This window comes from Mastacembelus armatus, chromosome 11 (assembly GCF_900324485.2).
Source record: "Mastacembelus armatus chromosome 11, fMasArm1.2, whole genome shotgun sequence".
NCBI lineage: Eukaryota > Metazoa > Chordata > Actinopteri > Synbranchiformes > Mastacembelidae > Mastacembelus > Mastacembelus armatus.
The window spans coordinates 2655573-2676993 of NC_046643.1; the positions used below are offsets into that span (position 1 = coordinate 2655573).

The 21421-nt window shown below is 39.8% G+C and overlaps 1 protein-coding gene across 1 annotated transcript in view; it reads left to right on the forward strand.

Annotated features, from left to right (window-relative positions):
• Positions 1-584: 584 nt before the first annotated feature.
• epb41a (erythrocyte membrane protein band 4.1a) overlaps positions 585-21421 on the forward strand; it is a 46213-nt gene continuing 25376 nt past the window's right edge. The window contains exons 1-15 of the mRNA XM_026300241.1: positions 585-896; positions 1565-1879; positions 2710-2814; positions 3005-3047; positions 3142-3217; positions 4005-4223; positions 4996-5083; positions 6033-6185; positions 6345-6442; positions 6568-6743; positions 12698-12945; positions 13225-13299; positions 14418-14465; positions 15859-15921; positions 17740-17897. Of these exons, the coding sequence (XP_026156026.1) occupies positions 585-896; positions 1565-1879; positions 2710-2814; positions 3005-3047; positions 3142-3217; positions 4005-4223; positions 4996-5083; positions 6033-6185; positions 6345-6442; positions 6568-6743; positions 12698-12945; positions 13225-13299; positions 14418-14465; positions 15859-15921; positions 17740-17897 (2177 nt within the window). The remainder of the gene's footprint in view (positions 897-1564; positions 1880-2709; positions 2815-3004; positions 3048-3141; positions 3218-4004; positions 4224-4995; positions 5084-6032; positions 6186-6344; positions 6443-6567; positions 6744-12697; positions 12946-13224; positions 13300-14417; positions 14466-15858; positions 15922-17739; positions 17898-21421) is intronic.

Below are 21421 nucleotides of genomic sequence, written 5' to 3' on the forward strand. Positions count from 1 at the left end.
TAAACTATCTGTATGAAAAATCTGTGAAGGAGAGATTTGTAGTTGAAACAAGATGAGGCATGCTGCTGATATTCTATGCTTGTTCCACAGAAAAAATTTCAGTAATGCTTACTGTATTGCACATGTAACAAAATTTGAATGACTGCTGAAAGAAAGATGTAATCTTTTTCTGGCTTATATGGACTAAGAAAATAATTTCTGCTTTGGGTGGGAAACTTGGGTAGAATGTGCTATGAACTGTGGATATTGAGTTATAAAGGCAACGATGTTTACTATAAAAGAATGGGTTTAAGAAAATACACCCTTAAGTTGCCTTATTGGAAATGCATCTGGATTTCTATGATTTGGATGGATCTGGTACTTTTAGAGTTCAACTTACACTGGAGATATAAGCCAACATATCTTAGCATCTGCTGCTTTAGGTTTGACAACTCTATTATTAATCTCTGCTGTGTGAATCTTCCAAATTTGTAGTTCTGACACACTTGCAATATCTGGGGTTCCCCTTTAAAGCCAAAGTCAAATCGGCAGTTTCTCGTCTCTAACTTGATTTTTTTTTTTCATTAATCTCCACAGTGATTGCCATGACAACAGACGAGGCAGAGAGTCACCAGAAGAAGCCGAGGCAGCAGGAAGAAGTTGGCCAGGACGCTGGGCCGCCCTCACCAGAGGAGGAGCAGCTCCGGCCTCGCAACCGCAACTCTGCCGGCCGTGGTCTCTCCCGCCTCTTCTCATCCTTCCTGAAGAGGCGATCGCAGTCTGAAAGTGAGGGAGGGGAGAAGGACGACAAGGAAGAAGAAGAAGCTAAAGCCCCTATTGCTGACCCAGAACCAGAACTGAGAACAGAAGCAGAGGTCGCCCTGGATCAGCACTCAGTAAACAGCGCTGAGGCTCAGGTCAGCTGCACACTGTGTGTCTCTGTCTAGATTAGAGCTCTAATGTAACTTTTTCCATGGTTACCACATAATTTAGTTTTAATGTAACTGTAATACTGTACTCACTTCACTCTCAATAACCCATAATATCAAAGTAATACGTTTTTGGTAACTTTTGTAGTTGTATTAAAAATGAAAAACTGGAACATCTCCTCTGCCAACTAGAGTTAGTTGGTTGTGGTTAGGTGCATCCTGATTGCTTAAATTTTCCTTGAAATAAGGAGGCCAAAAATAAAACCCTGGTCTTGAAACTATGCAGATATACCTGTATTGTAGGTGGTTTGAGGCCCTGCATATGTAGTCTTACGCTTAAGTATAACTTTATTCAATAAGCAATCTGTAGAAGTCAGTAAAAGTACACTCTGCAGGGTCTGTACTAGACACTGAAAGACAGCGGTTGTGGGGATATCAGCAGAAGGTATAATGTGTAATTTATCTGATCCCTGATCAATGCAGCCACTGGATGGGCTGTGTCAATGAACTATATGGGTGAGGGAGAGATGTACAATGGGAGACCTGGCTGATTTGACTATAAACAGATCAAGTTGGGATAAATCTGCCTACTGTAGGAAATCAATTTGTACTTTAAGAGAGTGCAGAGTGCTTTGTAAACACTTTGTCTTTGTCAGGCTGTCCAGGTAGAGAAGAAAGAAGCTGAGGAGGAGGGTGGAAAGAACAACAAGCACAACAGGGAGAAAGGAGAGGACGCTGACCTGGAGAAAGAGGAGGAGAAAGAGGAGGAGAAAGAGGAGGAGAAAGAGGAGGAGGAGGAGAAAGAGAAGGAGGACAACGAAAAGGAGTCAGTTCCTGAAAGAGGAGGCAAGGGAGAGAAAGAAAAGGCAACTGAAAAGGAGGCCAAAGCTCCCAGAGCTCCCCGCCGACCCAAGACCATGCAGCTCAAAATCACCCTACTGGATAACACTGTCTATGAGTGTGAGCTGGATGTAAGAGCCTTTTTAAATTAAATGTTTTCATACATCACACAGCCACAAAAGAAAAATGAAATCTTACTTGGTTAAATGATTTTATTTTAATACGTGCAGCCACATTATTCAAAAGTATAATAATACAGTAAGTACTGAAGTTAGTATATACCCTGGGGAAGGTCTATTATATCAGACTGTGGAAGTGAACCTTACTATACACAAAAGTTTCCTGACTATTATCTCCTGCTGTCATATACCCCCTCTCTCCAAACTTGTAATGTGTTGCATACAATTCAAAACATTAGCAAGACTCATCATCAGGTCATCCCCTTTGTAACATCATATCTTTCCTGCAAAACTCAGGCCATGAAACAGACTAAAAAAACCTGAACCATGAACTAGCTCAGAAAAAAAAAAAAAACTGCAGGCAAAAGTGCTTCCTCATAAGGGATTTGTTGGGTTTCTGTTTGGTTTTTTTTTGTAAAGTGACTTGAAATTATTGTATTGTTATTTGGCACTATACAAATACATTACATGGAATTGAATTTAATTAAAAAACACAAAGGTCTGAAAAAAAACCCAGAATTGAAACAAAAACAAGAAGCATGGACTGCAATCGGTGAAAATCTCAGGAAAAAACACAGACACAGTGGTAACGGCGTACAACTCACAGTAACACAGATGAGGAATTGATAAAGGCAAGTATATATACATGAACCAACTAATCACCCACAGGTGAAAACAGAGACATTGGAAAATGCAAAGCTATATGCATAGATAGATTATTTAATTATTAAGTGTTCCTTTATGTACTATGTACTTATTTAAAGTTTTCCTCATTTTGTCAGAAACATGCCAAAGGCCAGGAGCTGTTCATTAAGGTGTGTGACCACCTCAACCTCCTGGAGAAAGACTATTATGGCCTGGCCATCTGGGAGACTCCCACCATGAAGGTGTGCTGGATTCTAACTGTCACTAGGTCATTTTAACAATCACAACCTCCGTGTTTCATTAAGATAAGAAAATGGAAGCTCTTTATACCTTGGTAGTTAAATTGACCTTATGCATTTCCATGCTGAAGGACCTCTGACATTAAACACTGTTTAATAATATTAAATGTCTGTGTTAAATCTGTGCTATTAGATTTGGATGGACCTAACCAAGGAGATCCGCAGGCAGGTTGTAGGTGAGCTCAACTTTACCCACAAATACAACCTCTGTTCTCATTTGCTTTTGTTACACGTTTATAGTTATTTCATCACACCCTTTGCTTTCTTGAGGTGGCAACTATAATTTCACCTTCAATGTGAAATTCTATCCACCGGACCCAGCCCAACTGTCTGAAGACATAACAAGGTATGGCCTTATACTTGTAGAGTGCTTTTCTACACTCAGGCGCTTTTACACTGTTTGCCTATTCACCCATTCACACACAATCACTTGCACAATCCCTGGGGGCAACTTGGGGTTCAGTGTCTTGCCCTTGGGTTTGGACTATGGGAGGAAGCAGGAGTACCCAGAGAAAACCCATACAGGAATGAGGAGAATATTAAAATCCCAGGTTTGAATCAGCTTCAAACCCAGAATCTCCTTGCTGTGAGGCGACAGTGCTGACCAATATTGGAATCATATTGTAAATGTCAAACTGCAAATGACAGTTGATTAAAAGTTTTGTCTAGCACTTAGATAAAACAATCTGCAGTAGAGACACCCATACTGTTGTTATGATGCAGTGGTGTGCTGGAGAAGGAGATGAGTGAAGGAGAGGCGTAGGACCCAAGTGCAAGACAAGAAAGTATATTTTATTTCCTCCTGGGATTACCAGGGCTCAGAAAAAAATATAAACAAAGATCACTCTAGTATCCACTACCACTGAAGACAAGTCTTAATGCTCCTGCAAACATAAATGAGAGGTCTAGAGAGTCTTTATAGAGGGCAAACAAAAGGCAGGGTAAGAACTGGTGAACATAATTATGGTTGATTAACATAAAGCTGCCGGGGACCAGTACAGGGAAAAAAGGAACTGAACACAAAATATAGGTCCCTGGCAGGAAGTCCCAAAATGGAAACATAACAACTGAATATACAGTTATTTATTATCATGAAACCAGAGCTACATATGATTTTTGTTTGTGCATTGAAGGTACTACCTGTGTCTCCAGCTGCGGAAGGACATCTTGCAGGGTCGTCTTCCCTGTTCCTTTGTCACCCTGGCCTTGCTGGGCTCCTATGCCCTGCAGTCGGAGCTGGGCGAGTACGACCCTGAGGTGCACGGCACTGAATACGCTAAAGACATGAAAATGGTACAGGGTCAAACCAAAGAGCTGGAGGACAAAATGATGGAGCTGCACCGTACATACAGGTCAGAACAAGTCAACCAGTGGTGGAATAAGTTTTCAGGTTAAGTGTACTTAGTGTACTTAAGTGTTAAGTGTACAAGTCAAACCTACTGAGTCCAGGAGCACACATTCTAGATTTTACCCAGTGAGTAAAAGTACCTAAATATTAACTACAAATTAAATTTAAGTAGCTGAAAGCAACACTATGTAATTTTTGGTCACAGTTTACCCCATCGGGCTGAGAAGTGCATTTGTCTGTTACCAGTGTCATAAATACTAAGCTTCTCCATGGGCAGCACAATACACGTGAATTTGTTGACTAAGTTGACGGAACCGACGAATATTGATTCGTGCCCAATCATTCTCTTTCTTTCGTTTCTTCACTTCCTCCAACAAAACCCTCTTTGGTTTCTTCACTGGCTCTGCCAGTTTTGAGAATTCCATGTTAGATCATTTCATCTTATAGTTCGTTGTTGGCTAACTCCACCCAGGCTACGACTAAAACATGTAACGTTTGCCGTAAAGCAGGTTGCACTCTGAGTGATCCTACCTGAAGTTGCATAGTGCTGTTGCTGATGTGCTGAGGCTGCAGCAGCAGTAGAATCCATCCGGTTAAGAGTTGATCTACCACTGAAATCATTTTCAGTGACATTATTTTAAGGTCAAAAACTACATAGTGTTGCCTTAAGAAAATGTACTAATGATGTTACTTTGTAAGGTAATTATTTTTGAATTTAGAAAGTCGCAGTAACTATGGTATTGGATTCCTGCTTTGGTGATGTGCTGGTATGGCAGGTCAATGAATCCAGCCCAGGCAGACCTGATGTTCCTGGAGAATGCCAAGAAACTCTCAATGTATGGAGTGGACCTCCACCAGGCCAAGGTGAACAAAGATACCTACCACAACTACTCAGTTGCTTTTAAGTATTAAATGCTTGAAAAGGTGCTCAGGTGTTTTCAATGGCAACTGTGACTCAAAAATCCTTCATAGATCAATTTAAACCAGCAGTACACTAATGCCTTCCAGTGCTCCAAGAAAAGAAATGGCATTGGTGTTAAAAAGAAATGTAAGGCACAATGTGTTTGCAGATCTGTCTGTTAGTATTATTATGCATCACAGAAGTGTGCATGGTTGATCAGGTTTAACAGCAGAAATCAGGTCAATCTGTTTGCTTTGGAGCAGGGATTTAAACCAAATATGGAATGAGTAACCTTTAGAGGACTATACTCCCCCCCTGTGGATGCTGGTGAAAAGTTCAAGGAAACTGCAAGATAAAAAAATGGCTGCATATTAAAATGCAACCTTTCTGCTTTCATGGATCACCCTTACCAGTAGTACATACAGTAGTGAACATTTCAACATTCAAATTTAAAATTAGTGTAAATTACAATTATTAAAATGTGATCAGTTCTTTAGGTAGTCTCCAGTACAACAACCTATTATGACTGTGGTTTTAGCATTTTATAGAATTTAAATCCAGTATCAAATCAGCTTAAAGAACCTTAATCCTTTTGAAACCTTTATCAAATCCACAACATTTGCAAGTAAAATTTATATCAACTTACAAAAATATACAAAATCTGGGACTCAAGCTGGTGGTAGTGTGTAGGTATGGGCTTAAGCATATTTGTACAAATAAAATTAAAGTTACATGTGATAGGTTTAAGTTTTAAGTAACAAAAAGTGAGAAATTCAGTTCAGATCAGGCATTTTGAAGGTACAGCAGCCATAATGTGCTAGTCCAGGGAGGGAATATATTAACCTGTCATCTCCCCAAACCCTTGTTGCTAGATAATGGAACTGGTTGTGTATCTCTGGTTATCTTTGTCAGGATCTGGATGGTGTTGACATTACACTGGGGGTTTGCTCCAGTGGCCTGATGGTTTACAAGGACAAACTGAGGATCAATCGTTTCCCTTGGCCCAAAGTCCTCAAAGTCTCATACAAACGCAGCAGCTTCTTTATCAAAATAAGACCATCTGAGGTACAGAGTGTATTCATATGCAGTATCAACAAACATTATTCAACTGTAAAATCTGTTGTTCATTGTTTAACACATCAAACTCTCCCTAAGTCTTAAACATGCCACATTGAAGGCGCTATTAGCTGTGTTTCTAGCAGGTTTTTGTTGTACACACAACAGGTGGAACTGTATGAGAGTGCAATTGGCTTCAAACTACCGAATTACAAGGCAGCCAAGAAATTATGGAAAGTGTGTGTAGAACATCACACATTCTTCAGGTGGGCTATGATTTAAGTTAGTTTAATTCACATTATTGTGCAGTATTTTATTTGACGGAACTGTGTATTCTAAATATGGATGATGTGTAACTCCAAAGATTTGTACCAATGTTTATTGTCTGCAGGCTGACCTCTGCTGAGATGGCCACCACTCCTAGAAAGTTCCTGGCATTGGGCTCCAAGTTTCGCTACAGTGGTCGGACTCAGGCTCAGACAAGACAGGCAAGCTCTCTGATTGACAGACCAGCTCCTCTGTTCCAGCGTTCTTCCAGCAAGAGGAACTCCCGCAGCCTGGATGGAGGTACACAGTTCCACCTGCTGTTTGTGCTGTGTGTGTATTGTATGTGTATAAACGACAAGTCTGTCTTAATACTGCACTCACAAGCTCTATCTCTGTACAGTGAAAGAGTTACAGACCACTCTGCTGCCCTTTCTTGTACATAGTGTCTATGAAGCAAATCCTGATATGACTGCACTGTAAAAAAAAGAAATCCATATTAATTTTCAGCAATAACTAATAACGAGGCTTTAGCAGTATAAGTTGCTTTGATTTGAGTCAAGGGGGCATCTGTCTGCTTCCTGACTCTTATGTATAGGTTTATAGTGGGTGTTGTATGCTATCCACCAACCTACATGTAACTGCTAGCACACATCCATTCTGGGGCTTAGCAAGGAAACAATGTCTATGTTATGATGAGGTGGGTGAAAGGATTGGAGCAGGACACAATCTTTTTCTCTCTCCTGAACTCACCAGGCTCAGACAAAATTGTATGGTTTAGACTGTTAGACACTTACAACAAAATTTACACTCCATCTGACCTTTAGTGAAGACTGTGGCTCTTCAGGAAGCCTTAATGTGTGTTCACACATACAGGTACATAATTTATATGTAAAAACATTAGGTAATCACCATACAATGGAAACATATTGTAAGGGCCTCCCAACGCAGTAGCTTTCTTTGTTGTGACCTCAGCATAATCCATACTAATCTGACATTCCAGTATGTTTACTACTGTATTTGTTGTAGAAATTTGGAAGTTCTCAAAAAATTATCACTTTAATCTGCAGGTCCACATGGTTTTATGATGCTTTATAGTGAGTTTCACATCATTATTTAGGTGTCAGGATAACTTTGTACACACAGAGGTACAAACAGCTATTTGTATAGGGGAACATAATTTCTATACTCTGTTCAAATAGTCCAGACATGACACAATACCGATATTGTGCCAACGCCTCCTGTTCTGTTCAGTAGTTTTATCTCTTGCCACCTTAAGCGTGCTGTTTTCTGATTGATCTGTAAACATAGCCAGCTTCGGCGTTTGATTGGTCTGAGCTCACATGACCACCACCAAACACTGATTGGATTTCAGATTTGTGCCTTGGAAAGGAAGGTTGCTTATATCAAGAACAGTACTTTGTAGTAGTAATTTTAGTAAGTTGAGTTTGTAACAATTTACTGTGAATTCCAAGTCAGATTATTGAGGATGTAGTGTTCATTTTCAACATGGGACTAGTAGTCTTGTTCAGAGATGCTGGAGGATATGCGTTTTTGTTAGTTGAAGGTGATTAAATATCCAAACAGTGAGCGTCGAATTGTTACAGACTTGAGGAGAACATTGCAGGCAACTTAGTACCAAAATTTTAAAAAGTCACCTGACATTGTAAAATGCTAGGCTATCTTTCTTTCAAAATGCTATTGCAATATGTTTAATCTGTAATGAAAGTAATATGAAAAATGTATTTGAATTCTAACGAGAATCTGGAACTTGATTTTGTTTGGTTTAGTATAGTTAAAGCATTTATGGTTTAAAATTATTCATTTCATATATCCATCCATCCATCTTCTTTCTCTCATCCGGGGCTGGGTCGCGGGGGCAGTAGCCTAAGCAGGGATGGATTCCCAGACTTCCCTTTCCCTGGACACTTTCTCCAGCTCGTCCGGGGAATACTGAGGCGTTCCCAGGCCAACCATGAGACATAGTCCCTCCAGCGTGTCCTGGGTCTTCCCTGGGGCCTCCTCCCAGTGGGGCATGCCTGGAACACCTCCCTACGGAGGCGTCCAGAGGTCATCCAGAACAGATGTCTGAGCCACCTCAGCTGGCTCCTCTTGATATGGAGGAGCAGCAGCTCTACTCTGAGTTCCTCCCGAGTGACCAAGCTCCTCACCTTATCTCTAAGGGAGCACCCGGCCACCCTGCGAAGGAAGCTCATTTCAGCCGCTTGTATCTGAGATCTTCTTTGGTCCTTTTGGTCATGACCTATAGCTCATGACCATAGGTGAGAGTCGTAACGTAGATTGACCGGTAAATAGAGAACTTCGCCTTTAGGCACAGCTCCTTCTTCACCACAGCGGACCGGTACATCGACCACATTGCTGCTGCTGATGCACCGATCCTCCTGACAATCTCACGCTCCGTCCTTCCCTCACTCGTGAACAAGATCCCAAGATACTTAAACTCCTCCACCTGAGGCAGGGTCTCTCCCCTGACCTGGGGATGGCAAGCCACCTGTTTCCAGTTGAGAACCATGGCCTCGGACTTGGAGGTGCCTCAGGAGGGGGGAAGCAGTGCTCTGCTAACACTGTTTACAGTAGAGGCAGGGAGCTGCTGACCTTGACTGGGGATAATGTCAGACGGTGGAAGGAATACTTTGATGTGCCTTCCATAGAGGAAGCAGAGGCTGAGGAGTCACCCAAGCTTGAAGTCACTGAGGTAGTTTGGCAGCTCCTCGGTGGCAAGGCAACGGGGGTGGATGAGATCCGCCCTGAGTATTGCAAGTCTCTGGATGCTGTTGGGCTGTCATGGTTGACACGCCTCTGCAACATCGCGTATCGACTGGGGACAGTATCCTTGGATTGGCAGACGGGGATAGTGGTCCCTCTTTTCAAGAAGGGTGTGTTCCAGGGATCACGCTCCTCAGCCTCCCTGCAAAGGTCTATGCCAGGGTGCTGGAGAGGAGGATCCGGCCGATGGTAGAACCTTGGATCCACGAGGAACAATGCAGTTTTCATCGCAGTTGTGGAACACTGGGGCACCTCTATACCCTCTTCAGGGTGCTCGAGGGTTCGTGGGAGTTTGCCCAACCATTTCATACGTGTTTTGAGGACTTGGAGAAGGCATTCAACTGCGTCCATCATGACATCCTGTGGGAGGTGCTCTGGGAGTATGGGGTCTGGGGCTCTTTGTTAAGGGCTATGTATCTCTGAACAACCAGAGCAGGAGCTTGGTTAGCATTGCCGCCAGTAAGTCAGACCTTTGTCACCGGTTCTGTTCACTATTTTTATGGACAGAATTTCTAGGCGCAGCCAAGGGCCAGAGGGAGTCCAGTTCGGGGACCACAGGATTTCATCTCTTGTTTTACAGATGATGTTGTCCTGTTGGCTCCATTGAGCCAGGACCTTCAGCGTGCACTGGGGCGGTTTGCAACCAAGTGTGAAGCGGCTGGGATGAGAATCAGCACGTCCAAGTCCAAGGCCATGGTTCTTATTTCATATATAATTATATGATTTAAAAGCTGTACAATCTAAAGCAGAGTACACCTTGTCCGTACTCTAGCATGTTAAAGAGCATGTTATAATAAAAGGCTAAATAATGTAAATCAGGCTATACATATATTTGAGTGTGTAGTGAACATGAAATAACATTGAAATATTTTAGTGTTCACAAATAATAATGATATTATTATTTAAGAGGTTATAGGTGGATTTGTCAATGACAAATAAAACACGACAGTGTTGACAAAACAGTTTTTCCCCCCCATGCAAAATAAATGATTGTACACTGCAGCCATTTAGTTTTTCCTTAGTTGCTAGCTACCTAAATGAACTCACTGAAATGTCTCAATTCAATCTGCAATTTTTAACAAAATTATCATTACTGGGGAGACGGTGTTGACATATTAAAGCTGTGACCACAGTGATAGCAACATTGTTTATCTAAAATATATAAAAAAACAAAATTTTACCAGAGCATATGAAGTACTGCTGCATTCATCAAACATAGGGCAGTGGAAAAGGCGTCCTCTTGGATACAGTACTATTCCCTGATTTAGTGGATTAACAGAAAGTGAGGAAACAACTTTGGTAGGTTTATTTTTACAGAAAATATTGTTTAAACTTCACTTTGTGTATTGTTTAATGCATTTATACCTATTATATTTCTTTTCATTATTAATATTACATTATTTTTTTTAGAGTTTTTAAAAGGTTTTTTGGGCAGTTTTGTATTACCTCATGTAGGACAGGTACAAGAACATGTAATTTCTAACTAGAGAACAAACAGTAACAAATTCAATTAAAACTGTATAATAACATGGATATACACAATTCGTTTAAATTTAACTCTGTATGTCTATTTTTCATTATACTCTATTTCTTGGTTGTAATCATAAAAATGAGTTTTCTATGTAAGACATGTTTTGCCCAAACACTCAAGAATCAGTGCTTTAAAACAGTCCTCACTTTGACACTGTGGGTGGAATCTCCTCTATTCACTGTTCACTTTTTGAATCTTGTATTGTGTCAGGGGCTGAGCTTACAGACAGCCAGAATTGGGTAATTTCCAAAATGTAATGCACAAACAATATTACTGTCTCTGATGATGTGTTACACTACTTTTGCATTACTTTTGAGATATTTTCACCACAATGAAAGTATGACTAGGGATTCTAAAATGTAGTTTATTCATCCATGATACATCCAGTGGAAAGTAAGTAAAATTACCTTTCCCTGACAGCAGTCACAAAGTGCTTCACAATAAAATAGACATGATAAAATACATTGTACAACAAACAGGCCTCTGTCTAGCTAGAAAGCTTATAGGAATAAGTTGCTTCTTAAAAGTAAAGTAAAGAGTTGGTGATTCCAGAGTCTGTGCACGACTAAAAGGATCTCTCTCCTCGAGTCCTATACCGAGTGTGAGGGACCATTAACAGGTTCCGATCTAGTAATCTCAGACTGCGGGAAGTGATACAGGGTTGAATCAGGTCCATGATATAAGGAGGGGCCTGCCCATGTAGGGCTCTGAAAGTCAAGGCCAGAATTTTGAAGTTTATTCAATGAGAAACTGGAAGCCAATGAAGGGACTTTAAGACAGGTGTTACCTGTGCTGTTCTCTTTGTGCAGGTCAGAAGCCTCACAGCAGAGTTCTGAACAACCTGCAGACGAGCCAACTCTTTTGTGGTTTAGACATGTGAACAGACTGTTACAGTAGTCTAAACATGATGTGAGGCATGGATTATCATCTCCCATTCAACTTTAGACACCACTGTTCTGAGTTTTTAGATGTTTCTCAGTTGAAAAAAGGAATTCCTTAGCAGTTGTTCTGAGTGAAGTTCCAGGGACATTGCTTTATCAAAAATGACTCCTGAAGTACTAAGGCTTGGTTTCACAGAATGGCTCATATCACCCAAATTCTGTTTAATCCCTGGAATGGCACTGTCTGGGGAAATGATAAGCGTTTCAGTTTTGTCTGAATTTAGGTGTAGGTAGTTTTCACCTAACCACTGATTTATTCTCAACAGGTAACACTGATTCTCGTCCTAGAGTTCATAAAGGATTAGTACAGCTGAATATCATCAGCAAAGATGGTAGGAGACACTGCTGAACTGCTGAATTGTCTTCCCTAAGGGGATGACATACAACAAACCAGGATTGGTCCCAAAACTGAACCCTGGGGAACTCCACGTGGCAGATTTGCGCACTCAGACATAAACTGGTTTGTGAAAACACTGAACCACTGTAAAGTGTGTCCAGATATTCCAACCAGATGATGCAGTCTATTTATCATGATATGATGGTCGACTGTGTCAAAGACCGAGGAGAGATCTAACAGGACTAGGACTGTGTGAGTCAGCTGACATCACAATGTGATTGGACACTTTAAGTAGTGCTGTTTCAGTGGAGTGGTTTTTGCATAAACGAGACTGGAAGATGTTGTAAATGTTATGTTAGGATGTAAGTTGTTTAGATACCACCTTTTCTAGGATTATGGACATATAGGGGAGCTGAGATATTGGCCTAAAATTTCTTGGTTCGGTTGGGTCAAAACTAGGTTTTTTAAGTGTTGGTTCCACAACTGTGTGTTTAAAAGAGCTAGGGAAAACATCAGTCGAAAGTGAAATGTTAAATATTTTGGTAACCCAGGGTCCAATTGAGTCAAAAATGTTATTGAAAAACCTGGTGGGGAGATAGGTTGTAGAGCTCAGACACCACATTAGTAAAAACATGTTCTTTTTTCCTCATTTTTAATCTAGCCATGGTGTCCACTCCTGACAACAAATCCACTCGCCCTGTCAGTGCCCCTGTTATGTCACCAGTATCTCCTGGGGAAGCAAACTTGTCACCGCTGCTACCCACGCTGCCTTGCTCTGACCACCGCGATGGCTACACACCTAAAAGCCACCGCTCTGCAGACAGGAAGGCAGAGGTAAAGGCAGAGAGTCAGGGAGCTGAGCACACCAAGAGCCGCAGCCCCAGACCAGAGTCCACTCCAGAAATTAAGGTAAAGGACACACTCACAATCTGTTTTATGTACAACACTCTGTTTATTGTTGGACAGAAGAGAGGAGGTTACAGGGCACTTACAATCAGAGGCCAGAGAAAAAAAGTTTTTAAACAAATACAGTGTTTGGTCGATGGACCTAATGGTTGAATAAACAATTAAGTGATGAAAGCATACGGTTATCCCATATGTACATGATGAATGCCCTATGTGTCCAGTCTAGTTTAAAGAGTTAAAAAAAAAAAGATAATGATGTGTGAGCATTATCTGTGCTACCAGACAGTGGCCAGGAGAGAACGGAGGCACTCCCCCTCTGTGACCACCGGCAACTGGGAAAGAGAGAAAAAGAGTCAGGTTTGTTCATTTGATGCATGATGTTCAATCAGGAAATGTGAAACAAGACAGGGACATTATTTAAGAATATATTTATAAGCAATTCACAAATCTAAATTGGTTATTATTAAGGTCATAGTCGAAGGTGGTGTGGTAGAGAACTGTATTCGGATACAGTATGTTAATATTGTTAACAGAAATTGGCTGGCATCCTCTTGTATGGAAATGGGGATTGCAACAGAGAGCACCGACTGTAATGTAGTTCAGTACACCAGCACTTTTAACTATGGCCTTAATAATAAACATATACTGCAATTGAATTTATACATTTATTTTTCACCAAAAACTGAAACCTTATGAGCTTCATAAAGATAAATGTTATGGCAGAGCTGTTGTATTGGATTGCATTTATTTGAACAGGTACGCTGAAGTGCTCAGTGAAGTTTATGCAGTGTGTGTATATATATACATATGAAATTTCAGAAAATGTATTAAAAATCTGAAATCTCTCATTTATAAAGATGGAGCCAAACCTGAATATGGTATTCATAACTGGCAAAGCACACAGTTAGTGGGTCACATGGCAGGTGTGTACTTTTCTAAAATTTCCCAGTTCAGTTTGCCACAGGTAGACCTCAAGAAATTTGTATTCAATTCAGTTCATTTTGTATAGTGCGTAATTTGTATAGCACAAATTCACAATAAAGAAATCATCATAAGGCACGTTACATGGAAACATCCAGACACATCTCAGGGAGGATTATAGCAAAGATGATGCACCTGACCAGAGTGCCACAGCAAACAGTGAAAAAGGACAGAGTAGGGAGAGATTTCAGTTTTGGATTTTTAATACATTTGCAGAAATTATTGGGTTATTGAGTGCAGATGGGCAAAAGTATAAAATGTATCTTATTTATAAATTAACTCAATACAATAAAGTGAAGGGGTCTGAATATTTTTTTTTCTTTTTATTTAACACTGTTGCAGGGTTAGTGAAATTGGGTCAGTCAGTTGTTCATAGTGTCACTATCAAAGAAAGTGTTAGATCAGTTAAATGGTTTTTATGCAGGTGATTTGTAATCTATTAGATTGAAATGGGTCATTACAGTAACTGTGTCTTTCCTCTTATGGGGGAGCAGCATTCTCCTCAGGACAAAACAAAGCTGGACATGGTGCGAGTTAGGAAGGTTAGCATGCTCCTGAGCTGGTGTTCTTGCTGACTGCCATCCTCATTCCCGCACCACTTGTACATCAATAGAATCTTTTGCTTTCTGTTGTATGAAAATTCTCTTTTCCATTGCAGAGACATCAAGTCCTTTGTTCTCTTGATTTCTGGCTGTTTGTCCCCCTGTGAAGGCTTGTACATGTCTTGTCACATGTACAAGAGCATGCTATTGGATGGAGAAATTAATCCACTGTGAAAGTTATTTGCTCATTGTCAGTCCCTTATTAAGTTCTGCAATAAGGCAATATGGAATATAAGCCAGCTGTTTTTTTCTGTGGTGCACATAGCAATATGCCCTACCAGTTCTTAAGCTCTTTAGTGTGTGTCTAAAAGTAATTAGCAAGTCTCTGCAAGATCACATATGCTTGTCATTAATAACTCAGTAAGTTATGCACCAATTAAAACTAAGTGACAAGCACTTAGAAATTTATGTTGAGTTATTTTATATAATAATATTGCAGCCAAAACATTTTCAAGCCTTTATAAAATACACAAATACAGCAAATACAAAGCTGTGTGAAAAGAGTAGTTTGAAGACAGTCACGACCATGATTTGTTAGTACAGCTGCAGCCCTAATTGTGCATACCTTTCAAAATTAGACATGTTTTTATGGGAGTGACCCAATCACTTTTAAGATTCATGTTGTGTATGGGAGAAGAAATCCTGCTGTACGGTTTCTGCTGATGGGTGAATGAAGCTTTGTAAAGCTTTCACTTTATTTGTGCCAAAAAGCAACTAATTGCAGTTATGCTAATATATTAGTCAGACTACAGCGTACAGTGCAAAACCCACAAATATTTTAATTACTTTTTTGACTTATTGTAGGTGATGGTGTGTTTGGGGATAACCTTTAGTAAGTTGAATAGTCCAAGCCAAATTTTTTAGGTTGCACATGCAATAGCAAAAAGTAAAAAAATATGTTTTAAAATATGCAAATTCCTTATGTGACTCTTGACAAAAAAAAAAAAAAAAACAACAAAAAAACGATCCAGCAGACAAGCAGATACACTGCTCATCCTCCTGTACAATGCACTGCAGCAGCCTTTGCATGCACAGCATGTGACTTTCACTCACTGTAGTGAGTGTGTGTCTGTCTGGCTTGTCATACACAAAATGTGTGGCTGAACTCACCACCTGTCTCAGCTGGGCTTAGCTGGGCACACTGGGACCTGCATCCCATGCTTTGTTTCTTCAAACCCAAAACGCTTTTTTTCATTATTTGTGATTCATGACATTGCAATGTTCTGTGCTGCTCATTGGATTCCACTGCAAATCAAATGTACAAATGTTTGAGTAAATTCTCGATTATTTACCATCATCTTATTCCAACCACTTCTTTCCTCATTTTCCACAGAAAAAAGCTAAGAAACTTGAGGGTGAAACTATTTATATCAGACATAGCAATTTAATGTTGGAGGTTTGTATCTTTAGTCTTCAGATATCTCTTATGGCTGCTTGCCATCATTCTGCATGGATCTTTTATTGATTTTCTTTATTGCTGTTTCTGTTTCTTTTCATTCTTTGCCTTGTTTTCAGCTTAACCCAAAAGGCTTGGCATGCACTATTTTCCTCTCTGATTCTCATGCAAGTAGCTTCATTTCACTTTGGCACTGTGTCATTTCACATTTTCATCTTATGTAATATATGGGAATATGGGAAAATAGGTTTAAACTGATACAGTAGCTTGGTCTCTGGTGCTGAAATAAGCGACACAAGAGAAACTGTTCGAGATATAATCAACTCACAACACACCAAGGCTTTAATATTCCTGAAATTCTCCATTTGTGGCCATCTGTGTACTTCTTCACCTCAAAATATAAAGGAAAACCAGACCTTTCCCTGTTCTTACCTGGTCTTCTTTTAATTTGCTGAAAGTTCAACCTCAGCACTTTTGCTGTTCGATACTCACTCTACAGTAATAGAGAGCTTATCATCCTTCGTTGACCAGAACCATGCAAAAAACATGTGCTACATATTCACTATATTACTATAAAAATATAGGAAAATGGTGTAATAGATTTTTGCATGAATGTAAGTGGAACCTTGACAAAGCATTGACATAACCTTACCAAAAACCCCAGAAATCAATTTGAACTAAAATAACTTGAATTGTTTTGAATTAAGAATGTATAGTATGTTATGCACAAATAATGAGAATCTTCTGTGTACAAGCCAAAGGCGTTTCAGTACCTGGCCTGCTGTTTTCCCATGTTGTCCATAGACTCTTTTCACAACAGAGATTTTCACATGTATGTGTCAGATTCTGGGCACTTCTTGTTCTTCTCAGTGGCCCTCATAGTTTCTTTAAGTCTCTTTTCATTTGAATCATTTACCATGGGAACATACCTCCCTCACAGTGCTCATACTGTGTTTGCTGTCTGTCTGTCACTACTGTGTACCTTGATGGTTTGTGCATCTGAATTTATATGATTTCAGGAGGGAGGGGTGATGTGTTTAGTACAGCTTGATAACATTCATATTGGTGAAGTTCCTCATTTAAAGCTGCATTAAAGATTACATATAGTGTAAAGGGAATCCACTCACAGGTAATTATTAGCAATCCCTGCAGCTACTGAGTTTTTGGATAATAGTTTTTTTTTTTTTTTCAGCTAGAGGTGACATGTCACCCCCCACCCCATGTGTCTGTACCATATCTGTTTGCCAATTTTCCCTACCACCTGTAAAGCCTGCCAGCCACCTATGAAATATTTAATCTGTTTAATATGCAGTAGTTTCTTTGGGGGCCACTATCACATGACAGTACACGACTCAGTTGAACATTCTGAAAAATAGGTTACCAAGTGTTATCATAGAAATGGCATAAAATGTCTATATTTGGCTGAAATATGAATATAAATATACTTGGCTGAAATACTGTGGAGACTCTGGGTCAGTGGAGACTGATAATGATTCTTCCCATTGCAGTCTGGTTTGTCTGAAAAAACATCTTCCATAACCTCAACATGTCACTGGGAATAGACAGGCCTGATCTGGGTTTCCACACTGCATATTAAAGAATATTTTGTCAGTGTATTGATTGGCAGAACCTCGTTTCCAGTTTGGATGATTATTTATTTTTGGCTGTTTTTTTCCTTTTTTATTGTGTGATGCTATGCTGTTCATTTTCTTTCATTCTTGCTTTTATATCATTTCTTCTTCTTCTTTCATCCTTCTTCCCATTACTGTCATTCTTTTACTGCTACATACCTGTTCTGATGATACATTCTTGTTGAAGGACCTGGATAAGACCCAGACTGAGATTATGCGGCACCACACAAGCATCAGTGAGCTGAAAAGGAGTTTCATGGAGTCAGTACCAGACCCTCAGCCCAGTGAGTGGGACAAGCGTCTTTCCACCAACTCACCTTTCCGCACAGCAAGCATCAATGGGCAGTTCCAACCAGCGGTGAGTCCAGCAACCCAAATATTCTGCAGCAGTACTCTTGACTGTTATTTAGTAGCCATGATTTACACACAGAGAGTAACAGATAATACGCAGAGGTGGAACTGTTGTCATTCTTTATCAGACTCTTTAAACTCTTGGTTTAAGCTTTTTGTACTAAAAAAATGACAAGACTGTTCTTTACCAATCTAGATTTTTTTCAAGATATGGAAACACTTGGTCTGGGGTAGTGATTGTATTAGACATCAAGCCAACTAGCACCAGTTTCTTTTGCTAGTGTGTTAGCATTACATTTCAACAGATCCCTCTGAGGGTTATATGTTAGGAAAAAAATCATAATTTGCCACCTGTTTCTTAAAAACATATTTTAAGGAATTATTATTCCTGCATTTATTCTGAATGCTGTATGCATATTCCAGAAACATTACTTCAAACTGTAAGCTCAGTGTAGCAGACTCAATGAACAGTGTATTTATTATTCATGCAAATGGATTCCTAAAGAAAGTGCTTAATGGACCAATCTTTGCACTCAGTTATTTATTTGATCACTGGGTGTAGTAATCTGTGGTCATGGGTTTTCTCTTTTCTCACCCTGTTTGTTTTTGTACTGAATTCCTGATGATTCATCACTGATTTGGTTAATTTGTACAAGACAAACCATAATAACAAAATAAAAGTAAAATTAATAGTTCATAATAGTCCAAATATTATTTAGTATCATATTACAAATATGCAATATTTTCAAAACATTATATAATCTTAGAAATGCCTATTTCAATACCACCTTCAAAAAGTGTTTTTCTTTCTTTTTTTTTTTTTTTATCTTTTTAAAACTTTGTGTCTCATGGTGCTGCATATTCAAGCACAGCAGGAATGAACACTAGATGTCATCACAAATCTCAAAATTAGTCAAATGGCAGGTGTAAGTAGAACTTTATACCACACATACAGGCCTTAATAATACAGAGCCTTTTAAGGCTGAATTAACCACTATGGGGCTCAGAGGCAATAATAGGTGCTTTTAGACAAAACCTTTTCATGGTTCTTAGAAGTGTTTAGAAGTGAAGACTTAAGCCAAGGCAGCACCAATATTTAAAACTTTATTTTAGTAGTGTAACCAACAGATTTTAATATGGAATAAAACATGGACCAATGCTGAGTCTGAGCTGCCTACATGATAGAGATCTTGATGGATCAAAGCAAAAGGTGAACATTTTCACTATAGTCATTGTTGAATGTCATAAAGAAATGATGTCGCTATACCAACCATCAGCCAGCTTACATTACTTCAACATTCCTACTGGCAACATGACTGCAAACAGAAAAAAGACCCTTAAGGTCTGTACTTCCCAGGTCAGTCCCTGAGTGGGGTTATGCCCTAGAACTATTTGGTCCAGAAGTGATCTGTGGACCCCTAATGGAACCTGGCACATGTTCCCCTTTACCCATTGTGCTCAGAACCCCAGAAAACCAACCAGTATTTCAAAACTGGAAAGGTCCAGGTTGACTATAAGTCACTAGGTAGCTTTTCACAATTGAAATTAAAGCATCTCAATGAATCAATATGGCCCAAAATTACATCATACAATTGTTGCAGAAGCCTTTAAAATAGGCCTTATTTCGTGGAAGACATTTTGACAATCAACAGGGACAAAGTGTAAATGATCAAATGACAGCTGACAGCTCCATTTAGGATCTTCAGTTTTAGGGCCCTAGTGATGTTCATTCTGGCTCCCAGTCACACCGTCATGGCTCACCATAATGGCTAATCTTATTAGCAACACTGTCCATCACAAGTCAAGATGTCTGCTGTGAAACAGACCTGTCTGTACACACTTGTGCTCTACCCACCATCTAAACATAACATTAAATGAGTTAGTAAAGATATACAGTTTAGATTTTGGCACAGAGTTCCTCTATAGAACAAATCCAAGGTTTGGTAAAAACCTTTCAGTTGTTATTGTGTTTTAATAGTGCATACAAACAAATCATCAATAATACAATCTGTAAGGCAAATTAATGACCTTCAAAGGGCCATCAAGGTCTGTTCTTGCTTCATATTTGTTAACAGTTTTGAGGTATATTCCCACTATTTAACAGTTTTAAAATAATGTGTAACATCTGCATGGTGGAATGTTACTGGCAAGACACAAGTACAGTATTAAGCCTAAATATATTATAATAGATGTCACAATGTACTTTATCATTTAGACCTTTACATTGATCCTGCACTTGGTGGTGCTGTTGGGTTTCTCCATGTCATTCCACTGCTTTAGCAGCACTGTAACTGCAGTCACACAAGGACTAGGCACTTAAGGGTTTGTTTTATATTTGCCAATGTGAAGATGGCATGCGTGTGTATGTGTGTGCAGGGGCGGATGTCCACAGTTGTATCTGCATACAGAGTAGTTGGTGGCATGTCTGAGGTAATGGTACTTTAATATGGTGCTTTATGGCACAGGCTGCAGCAGGCCAACACTGTCTGGCATTTTTTTATGAGCAATGTATGGAATGGCTGTGACCTACTGTTAACAAGCAATTCTTCAGCTTCACCAGACTGTGCTCGGCTATGTCCTAAATGGTTCAGTATGCTTCAAACCAGCTAGTTGTTGTTGTCTGAATACATCTTGGTCTGCATGGCAACACTTGCAGACTTGAAGGTTTCGAGTGTGCCACTATAGAGAGGTACAAGACATGATAGACTGATGGTGCTGTGACAGAAGAAGTTGTATGAAAAAAAGTAAAAAGAGAGCTTGTAATTAAAGAATGTATACTTTCTCACCTCATGCTTTTACACCTGTGCAGTTGTGTTGGGAAGTGTCCATAATTGTTGATTTTAAAAAGTTACAAGCATCATCAGAAAAGTGTAGGGGAAGGGGATTTCAGTGCTGTTCAACATCATTTTGATTTTGAGTTTGAAGCATACTGTCCTGGATGCATTCGTATTTAACCCCAATCTCGGCCTCTTACCGCTACCTTCACTCTTTGAATGGCTATTGCAAGCTTTGTTATCCTGCTTGATCTGCCAATCAGTGCATGGCCAGGTTAATTCTGATCATTTCTTTGCATGAGTCTAATGGCTGACATGATTAGTGAAATACTGACAAACACCAGAGCACAGGAAAAAAGCTTGAGAACATTGATTAGTAGCTAGAGGACTGACCCTCCTCCTCCCCTCCTCTTCATCTGTCTTACCATCCTAACCTCCGCTGTGTACGTGTCCCTCCCTGGATGTCTTTATGTGTTTCTCTGCCCCTTTCTTTTATCTTTGCCACCTCTTTCCTCATCTCATTTCCCTTGCCTTTTGAAGTTTGTGCCTGTTTCTCCACTCAAATCTCCACTTACTCTATCCTCTTCCCCACATCCTCCACCTCAATCCTTTCTTGCACATCCAGACAATGACACTGAAGGCACAACTTGAAGACACGGTTTCTATCCCTGGCACAAGGTCGTGCACAATAGTCACATCTTCCTATTTTAATACTTCAAAATCCAGCCAAAACTGCACTTTTCT